Source organism: Gasterosteus aculeatus, chromosome 2 (genome assembly GCF_964276395.1).
Source record: "Gasterosteus aculeatus chromosome 2, fGasAcu3.hap1.1, whole genome shotgun sequence".
Lineage (NCBI taxonomy): Eukaryota > Metazoa > Chordata > Actinopteri > Perciformes > Gasterosteidae > Gasterosteus > Gasterosteus aculeatus.
Genome location: NC_135689.1, coordinates 10,064,420 through 10,074,789, shown reverse-complemented (window position 1 = coordinate 10,074,789; position 10,370 = coordinate 10,064,420). Strand labels below are relative to the sequence as shown.

Below are 10,370 nucleotides of genomic sequence, written 5' to 3'. Positions count from 1 at the left end.
TACATCTCCTTCATCAAGGTTGCAACCCGGGATCCTGCTACTCAGCATCAACATCTATGACTGGCAGCTACATGCTTAAAGTACAATTCGTCCTGCTGTTCTGGATACATTTTCCAATCTCTACTGACTGAATTGTTCTTTATTTAAACCTATTTAGACCTCATCTAATCTACAATACTTAAAGTTAGTTCTTATCTCCTGGGTGGGGACTGAGTAGAGCTTCACATCTATTTGTCAAAAGATAATGACTTGCAGAAACAGAATTGGGAAATGGCAAAACCCTTACCCTGTGATGGGAACTACAGTACTGGTACTAATTTTCTCTTGAGTCATCATACTTTTCCCAATGGTCTCAACCCGGTCCGGTTGAAGAGAATGTGAGGATTTCTTTTCTCACAAGCATCCATACAGCGTTGTGCTGTGTGTGTTGGTGATGTGATGCCTACAATTATTAACATTACCTCCAAGTAAGCTATGGGCTTGTTGTAGACATTTTACCTATTCATTATTTTAAAATATGCAATGAGACTGCAACGAGACAGAAATGAAAGGAAAATAAACACTCTCACCTTCTGCTGAGTAAAGTAATGGTAATAACAAAGTCTTAAACTTCAAAACCAAGAGCAGGTTCAGCACATCTTCTAGTGATTACTTTTCCACCTACGCCTACTTGGCTTGAAAGGCACCTCAGTGCAGCTCCCCAGAAGCCGGCTGCAGCACCACGGACAGAGATGGAGTCGATGGTAAACAACAGGACTGGAAAACCCTCCAGCTTCCCCGGATTCCCCCGCGAGGCAATATTTGACCTTCATGTGTAATATGTAAATAGCAAAGATGTTGGGACCAGAAATAGTAAAGCTTTTCATCTAGTGGCCTTTCTATTTTTGTTTTTAACTATTTCAAATTGACAGGGGGAAAAATGATTGATATTACGTTTTAAATAAATCACCTAAATTAGACCATTTGGGCAAAGTGTTATACAGTACACGCTTGCTCCCATGTGGCCTTTTAAAAGAAAAATAGAAAACTTAAATGACTGATTTTCTGTTTAACAACAACTAGTTCTGTCACAATTCTCCTAATTGACCAGTCGTTTTCAATTTAGATTTAGTTTTTTATTTATTTATTATTTATCCTTAACCTCTAAGCATCCATTTGTTAAACATACATTTTCAGGAATAAAAAAAGAGATTTATATTTTCTTTTGAAAGGTTTTATTCATTTCATATAATACTGACACATGTACTCAATAGCGGTTAACAGGCGTTTGAAAACACAAATATTAAAACCATTAGAGCGTCATTTTATTTTTAGCCCTGTTGATTCCATGGAGCATTTTTTACACGTTTACATGGTTCAATATTTCATAACATCTACTTGGTATTAGTCTAATCCCACCCGGAAAGGATTTTGTCCTTTGTCAAAAAAAAAAGAAGAAAGAAATAAAAAGAAGACTGACGAACTGTCTCCCCATTTTAAAAAATGGCATGTGGTAAGCCACAAATGATTCAAGGTAAAATATTATTTTGGAGATGAGATCTTAAAAAAGAAAAATTATTTAGTTTCAGATCTGACAGCATCAGGTGTGTCATATGTGGCACAGTTAAATTTAAAGTTGTCATCTCGACATCATGAAACAGCCATTCTGGATGCAACCCCCCCCCCACACACACATTTTTTGTAGTGACATTTATAATGTTGGATAGCTGTCAAAAGTCCTGATCCCATTTCTTCCCAGTATGCGTATGGAACACAACTAAGCCATAGAAGAGAGATGAAGAACACAGATCGTCGTAAAGAAAGTTAATTTTTTTTAATATAATCAAGTGCTGTTTAGATCATAGCTCACTTGGTAGAAGTTGCTGTTTGTAGAAGCAGTAAAGGATTGTGGGTGATGCGGTCCTGTGCGGTAAAGGACCAAGAAATCTCTGTTTTCTTTAAGTTGACCCAAGACGGTGTAAGAGTCCTGTCTCCTCCGCCTCCACCTCTTGAATATCCTCAGAAAATGCAATAATGACTGGCTCCTCGTAGCTGTCTGTCTGAGCGGGCTTCCTCACCACTGATGGGTCCATTGTGCTATTTAAGTAACTCCAACGCCACCTCTGCCCTGATCGAAACGGGCAGGACTATCGGGTCACCTGAAACAGGAAGAAAAAGACAGTGGGTCACTCAAAATAGTCCTTAAAAAACACATCATGAAGCCTAAAACAAGCAACCCATTTTGGTAGAACATATGAAAGTATGCAGCGCCGTGCTGCACGCTCTGAAGTTAATCATGGTTGAGCACCAACATCAGGGCAAGAGAACCAACTAGGCAGCTTGAATTATGCCCACAATGTTTCACTCTCAGCACCTGGACTACCGCCATGTCACTTTGTTTGTTGAGACGACTGCTCTAATCACATGCCCTATTTATCTCTTCTTATCCACCTTTCCATTTTCTTTGCTCATGGACTCACTTCTGGTTTATTTATCGAGCTATTAGGGGACATTCTCAACCGGCCAATGACCAAACGGACACCAATACTCCACTCCAAACTACAGGAGTGCTTGTGCATGTATTACACCAGTCTCCCCGAGTTTGATACTGTTCTCTCTGCATGTCCATTGTTCCTCCTCGTGTTTCTCCGTGACCTCCCCTCTCAGCTCCAACACCTGCTATCCCCTCTGTACATCCATGGTGAGGGACTGGGTCTTTTGTCCGAACCTGGCGCCAGCTAACAGAGTGTGAAGGCCAGCAATCACCGAGAGAGCTCAGAGGAGCGTTATCTCCAAGCCGGTGTGGCTGAAACTGTTCTCCTGTATCTGCCTCTGATGGCTCCCGGCCACCTTTCCTGGGCCCGATCCCATTGCCCTCAGGCATCCACCCCTGTCCCTCATCAAAGAGGCTGCAAGTGTGTGTAGTCACGCCAGTTTACGATGTGCACGCACCTCTCTGTGGCTTCCATGCTTTACGGTGTTTCCAAGTGCCTTTAGGTGTTCAGCCCCTTGCCTGTTCAATTATGCCTGTAGGTGGCGTTTCTGTACCCTATTGGAAAGCGGATGTAGGTAGTTGGATCTCAAATTTGCTCTATAGGTCCTTCCAGGCCCACGAGTGCCAGTTTCTCCAACCTATTTCACAACTTTTACATGCATGTCTACATGGCTACGGATGTCTATTCAGTGACCTGCTCAGATCCACTACAGTCCTACTGTGTCCTCTTTGTGACTCGCTTAGTCACAGAACGGTGGATTATTATCCGTTATTTAAAGTTGTGTGTTCATTAATAATCTAATAGCTGCATATAATTACTCTACACAGATATCGATTCAGTGTTAGTATTGTTTGCTATCGAAGGCGCTTGACGATTATGTTGCCTGAAGTTTTCTATATAGTAGGTGAAACATACAGCGTGTCATTTCTTTGTTGATGTGTCACTGCGTGTGCGTTTACTGCCCGCTAGTACACCCACACACACACCCACACACACACACACCCATATGCCTATGGCAGCTCAGTGGCTTGGCAGCACGACAGTGTCCGTCTGCATCCATATGACATTATTTGGCATTGATCGAGCTGTCTGCCATCCCCTCCCACTCTCCTCCCTCTGCCCTCCTCCACTCCTCCTTTGCTCTGCTCCCCGCCAGCAATGGATGGAGGAGGCCAAACCTTCTTTTGTGGTCTCGCCTGCTCTGTGTACACAAGCATAAGCTCCCTGTCAGCGGACCAAGTTCATTCATCTTCCCTTCACACCGCCCATGTGTTATTTTTTCTTTTCTAAAATATGTCTCTTGCCTCTTTCTTGCTCTCTGTCTCTCGTCCTGTTCTCCCTCACTGTATCGTCAATTTCAATTTACGAGCAAGTCTTAATGGGTCTATATCAGCGCGATCGATGTTATTGATCTGGATGCCTGCGTATCCTGATCTAAACGTACCACCACGGGAATAAAAAAAACCCTCTTTTCATCATCAGGCAAACACACCAAATCACACACACAGATTGTTGATCAAGGCCCTGAATGGAAGAGACAGCAAATATTTGTAGTCTTTCAAACCACGACAAAGTCGATGAAAAAGTAATGCTTGGCTCAATCTAGTTTGCTTTGATCTCGTTTAGGAAATTATGAATGTGCACTTTGGGTTTGATAAAACTGAGCGCTTCAGATCAGATATATAAATCGACTTCAAAACGGCACGGACATATTCAGAAATTACATCATCCTCATATCTGATAAACCCATGTGTGCCTCTTTCTTCAGTCGAGCCCGTTGCAAACTCTAAGACCACGCTGTCTTTCTCTATTTCCATCTCTCTGTCTCTTTATCTCCCTGTGATTTGAAAAGTGAATCTGGAAAGTTCGGAAACAACGAGCCTAACACAAATTTGAGCTTTGGGCCAGCACAGCAGAAAAGTATTTGAGAGTGTGGGGGGGGCTTTGCGAGGTGAGGAGGGAAAAAGCAGAGAAGGAATTCTTAATCGACCCGGTGTATAGGAAAGAAATCTCTGAGTGTTTTAGAAAATAAAAGAGAGAGGTGCCTGCTCGTGTCTTGTCCGTCGCTTTCTCCCAAGAGATGCACTCTCCCTCCACGGACCACGCCTTCAATCAATTATTTAGGCAGAAAACAAAGGTCTGTGCCCGCCATGAATAATGGAAGATTAGGACGCAGACAGAAGGATGGAGGTTAGAAACAGAAGCATACAGTGACACGAGGTGGGTCTGCAGAGGGGGCTCGGGTCAAGTCACTGAAGATAAGGCAACAGGTATATACGTTATCAGGTACATCCCCACCTAAACACACACACGCCTACAAACAGACACACATATAGAAGCCAACTGAAAATGGACACATTCATAAACTGCACATAATGTGTTATGAGCAAACAGGAGCGGAAAAAACATCCAAGGACAATTATCACTCTGGTGTATCTGCTTGTTGCGGTTTCTTTGCAGCGAGTCAGATGCCAGTCAGACACCGGTAAGCAGGGCAAGTTAGAATGAAGGGAATTGTGATGTTCTTTGCGTGTCTGTGTGCGTGTACATGCATGCATGGGGATGCACGTGTGCTATTTTTCTTGTTCCTGTTGGCCCTGTTTTTTGGGGCTTTTTTTGGAGACTCTGATGTTAGATCCAAGATGGGCAGGATGAGACGGTAAAGCGGGATGAATTGGGTCTGAAACCAAATGGAATGGAGGGAAGGAAAAGGGGATAGAACAGTAGGGAGTAGAGGCAAGATTCACATGAACATGTAGAAGTGGGTCACTTGGTGTTGGGTCTCACCTTGTAATGAATGCACGTGTGGGAGAGGGGTGAGAAGAGTGTTTTTGTGTGTGTGAGAGAGAGAACTTGCGATATTACAGACAGAAAGATTGTGTGAACACCAACCTTGGTGGTCTTGACTTTGTTGCCTGTGCTGCAGCTCCATCCTGTGAGGTCTGGGAGAACCTTACACTCCTCACCGTCCATGCACGGGTGCATCTGACACCACCACTTCTGAGCTACAATGGAGGCTGGGGGGAGAGAGAAGAGGGCAGAACATATTTAGTTAGGAACCGACGCGACTTGATGTTTCTGGTTTTCATTTAGTGCGTTTTGTATGTTTCAACATCTTGTATTTGAGAGTTTCAACACAATGTGAATTCATTTGTGGGTTGTAGGAGTTTGGCACATCAAGATAAGTAGTTGTTGTTAGAGCTCTAATCATCGAATATCTTGATTTACTTCAGTTTGATATAAACCATCTGGAGAGTGATACCTGGGCTGATTCAGAGTACCTATCGTATACCATTGTTTAATAAATTAGCCGCATGCTCCACTCCGTGGGTGAGACCAGCAGTATTCCTGTGTAAGGAAACATCAGGCTTGATTTAATTATGTTGTTAAAATATGCCTATGCAATACCAGATGTGCATACTGTCCCTGACACTCAATCCAGCTCTATACCATTATTATAAAGATATCAATGAGCATCAGTTATGCATGTCTTGTTTAGTTTGGTACAAAACAAGCAGGACATCTCCTATTTAAAAGGTTGGTTTTAAAACTACTTGGTAAAATGATTGGAAGTTACTTCTCTGTCAATCTACTAATCAATTAGACAAATAATTGTTGCATCTCTAGTTGGAAGTACTAATTCTCCAGTTTGGCACCAATACAAAAGGAATGGGCTGCAGCGGGATCAAGTGATTAAAAGGCCGCCATTAAAAACCCCAAAATATGAAAACGAGGTGAAGAACTTGATGGTGATATGACGTCTCTGTCTTCATCTGCAAACTTTTTTGTTTCTTCAGTAGAGCGGCCGCTTCAGTTAAAATCACACGCTCGATGAACGTCATGATTTATTTTGCCTCATACTGCGTAGTTATTACTGCATGCATGAGCACACAAGTTCTTGTGGGTTTGACTGGCACGGAAGGGACCTTTTATCAGCTGGGATATGATGTTATATTTCAGGGAGCTCATTTGTACACAAGGAATTCATATCAAAATACATATTTTCGTTTTCTTTATCATAGACGGGTGAGGGGAAAGTGGCCACAGTTAGTTACCAGCTAATACTGCTTATGAAATAATGTCATAATTGTCACTCCAACTAAGAAACTAAATATTGCAGCAAAAAACAGCCAGTGACGTTATTCCCAAGAAATTAGAGACACTCTGAGATACTTTTCTTAGTCCAACTTTGCGTTATGAGAATATTCAGGGGATTTCTTAGTAATGAGATTTTGCAGATAACTGCTTTGAGCAGAGATGTGCGAGTATACGAAGCCCAGGCCAACTTTAATCAAGTCATCATTATGTGGTCTGTCAGAATTTGAGTCAGCTCAACGTTGATGTAATATCCTCAGGCCAGCTTTACGGTTTGTAAACTCTTTTAAGTGGATAGGGTTGTGAGCACTTACAACGTATTCAAGTTCTATGTTGTAAGAAATGATTCCTCACACTCAATTTATCTAATCGTTACTTTTCAGATGAAGATTTTGCAAACAAAACACGAGTGTGTATAATATGACGCAGTGTAATAGATCAAAATATATAAAAAATTTTGCTGCTGGAAAAAATATAATGATAAACCACAGATGTAGCACCAATTTTAGACTTCGACAAAGTTAAGAGTTTTTGCATGAATGTAAAAGGCTGGCAGTCTGGTTTGTGAGGGCTACTCTTACAGCTGCGGAAACTGATTTTGTGGACAAAGAAACAGAAGCCATGTGTTCTTTTTACGCCCAGAATAATTGTCAGCACTACTGTGAAACAGCTCATTTCTGTGTAAAATCACAAGTACACATTTGGGTGTGCAGGATCAACCTTTTATTTATTGTCAGCTCCAGAAGGATAAGAGCTCGTAAAGATCCTAAGATTTCTTCGGCATTTTTTTGGGAGTCTATTCATTAAATAGCCGGATCACCTGAACTCCTCCTCATGGAGCATTTTCCTTACTCTGCCTCTCAGTTAAGAAGTCATTTTGTTTCATTAGAACTTGTTATATTTAATTTGGTGTCACTGGTCACTGGTGGTATTTGCTTTGTTCTAAAGTAGAGCTTACTTGAACTGTTCAGAATAGATTTCTTCAGTTGTGTGGCAGAAGCACGGCCCGCTCCCAGACTGATGGCGATCTGTCATTCCCGAGGTAGCTACGCCCTGCAGCATACCTCGCTTTATGGTCTATTTTACTCTAAATGGGGCCATAGTTCAATAAATGAACATCATGCTGAAGAGGAAATTAAACTAGCGATTGAGACCAGCAACCAATGTTTATAATACTACGGAGGTAATAAATCAACTCAGAATTAGGGTCATTTTCTCAGTAATTGTAGAAGACTCGGCCATTTGAAATAATACAAATTGGTTTCACTTTTTAGATGCAGCAGTTGCCATCTGGCTCCAATACTGCTAAGACAGCGCTGTGGATTCACTATCAAACCAAAATCTTCTCTATAAATGATAATTTATCAATTTTCATTTTAGGTTTCAGAGGGGAGCAGCACACACACACAGCAGATGTTTTTAAATGAAATGGTATGCAATATGACGTTATGAAATATTTCTAAGTCAAGTGACACTTTGAGTGCCACATTGGTGATGACTATTCGGCCCGAATCTGCCAGACAGTATAAGTGATATTACAGTCAGGGACTTGTATGACAGAATTGACCATATATAGCAAACTGTGTGATATTAGATTTGTCAGCAGGCCGAAATAATCAGATTATAATTGTCATGCTATACTCAAATGAATGAGATTTGCAGGTTTTTGCTGCTAATTTCTATACCTGGATTAAGGTCATCCTTATTGTGTGAGCCCATGTCCCTTCAAAACGGTCTATCACTGCTCAAGGGTTTGTCAGATAGGTAAAAACAGTTTGCATTGGATCTAGAATAACGGTTCACTGTTACAATCCTGAGCAGGCGCCGGTAAGTAATCCAACGGGAAAAGCTACAAACCAAGTGACAGTATCCATTCAAGAGGAATTTATCACACTACTAAAACCAGGTGTGTTTCTGATGCTGTAGTAGTTAGTAAGTAGTAAGTAGTACTTACCATCGACACAGGAGGGCATGGCCCGGGTGGTGCCAGCTACCTGTCCGGGGAAGCAGGAACATTTGACAGTTTGAGATCTCTCCTCGATCTTGTTCTTGTTGCAGCAGCGATGGGCAGCGATCACCTCACACGTCCCTGCCTTCACATGCACTGGAATTTAGAGAGAGAGAGAGCGAGAGTTCAAAAAAACAGGCTAATATACACTGGTGTTTAATCCAACAAATGAAACGTCATTAAGTGTGAAAAAGTTATTAACCGTGATGCAGCTGCACACGTTGTAATGATCACACCTTTTATAAATAATAACACTTCAGTAGGTTTGACATGACGGATGTGAAATTCAACGCCAACAGACTCCGACAGAACAACCAATTATTTTGTCAAACAAAGAACGGCAACATGAACATGATGTCAGACTGAATAATGAGACAGAATGAAAGAGCAGGTCATGATTCTGACTCTATTATTAGATATAAGCCACAAAAGACCAATTTATGATTAGAACTATCCAATTATCCAATTTAAATAGTTAAACAAAGCACCCATGAGAATACACATTTGGCTTACAGACACTCACACATTGCAACATACAAATAAAGCAATCTGGAAGCTCCAGTTTCTTAGCATGCATTTTTATACAGATCCTCCTGAGTCTCCTGTGGCCCTTCTGTAATAACACAAGGAATAAAATGGTATCTCTGTAATTGGATGAAAGAAAAACAACCAATGTTTGCATCGAATATGTTCATTTGATCGTACAACACAATAATTCCAGGAGAGTCATCATTAATATTATGAAGATATAGGAGGCCCATTCCCCTTCTCTATAGGTACATCCTTGTGTGCACGATTCATAAACACACACTTCAATCACACAGGCCTGTGCTTCATTAACTACAGTCCACCCCGGGCACAGAAGTCCCTTGAGTCGACTAAGAGAGAAGGAACAGAGAAATCACTTTTGAAGATGATGTCAACACGTGGCCCTTTCATACCAGCCTTTCATCAAATTCTTTAAAATGTCAAGAACAAACACAAAAATGTGTGCAAGAATCCTCCGTGTGTGCGTGTGTGTGTGGGGGGGGGGTGTGCCTACCCATTCATTTTGGATGTAGCTCCCATGTATACTGTAGTATATATGCATAATCTCGTTTGCATGTGTGCAACATTGGGTACGTTGTTCTATCCGTGTTCTCTGTGTTTGTGAGCATTTAGTCGTATGGTTGCGAGAGTCAAAGTCTGGTGTGTGTGTGTGTGTGTGTGTGTGTGTGTTGTTGTTTTTGCACAGAAGTTAGGGCTGTTTCCATTACGAAAGAGTCTGCCAATATTACAACAAAAGGTGCAGACTGCGTGGCGATGAAAACCGAGGCACAAAACGACGACTCTGCTCAGAGCAAAGAGTGTTTAAAAGTGAGGCAAGCCAGCCAAACATAAAGAGTATGAATACGTTAAGCAGGCTAACAGAGAGTCGTAAAGTTCCTAATTTCATCTTTAATGAGAAAAAGACAAAGCAGCAATTCTGCAAAGCCCAGTCCAGTTAAGATCTCAGGGAAAAGTACAGTCCAAAATCTCACCCACTGTGTGTCTGAATCATCGAGCTGTTAGCAGTGGATTAATGATGCTTGATAGATCTGAAATCTGAAACTGTGGTGATTTTGGTGCCTTAGCGATCGACCTGCTTAACCCAACCGACCTACCGAGCCCCTTTCTAGGCACAACACCTGCAATAGTAATTGGCTCAGCATTAGTAAGAGCAGCGGTGCGCTCAGCTGAGCAGAGAAGAATACATGTGTGAGGACTTAAAAGTTCATGTATGCTTTATTGAGTAAATTAATATTAATAGAAGG

The 10,370-nt window shown here is 41.6% G+C and overlaps 1 protein-coding gene across 1 annotated transcript in view; it reads right to left on the bottom strand.

Annotated features, from left to right (window-relative positions):
• Window positions 1–1,197: 1,197 nt before the first annotated feature.
• The window catches only part of LOC120829789 (chemokine-like protein TAFA-2), a 53,902-nt gene continuing 44,729 nt past the window's right edge, over window positions 1,198–10,370 (bottom strand). The window contains exons 3-5 of the mRNA XM_040194230.2: window positions 8,524–8,673; window positions 5,367–5,491; window positions 1,198–2,138 (exon numbers count right to left, since the gene is read on the bottom strand). Coding sequence (XP_040050164.1) covers window positions 2,127–2,138; window positions 5,367–5,491; window positions 8,524–8,673 — 287 coding nt within the window. The 3' untranslated portion in view covers window positions 1,198–2,126. The remainder of the gene's footprint in view (window positions 2,139–5,366; window positions 5,492–8,523; window positions 8,674–10,370) is intronic.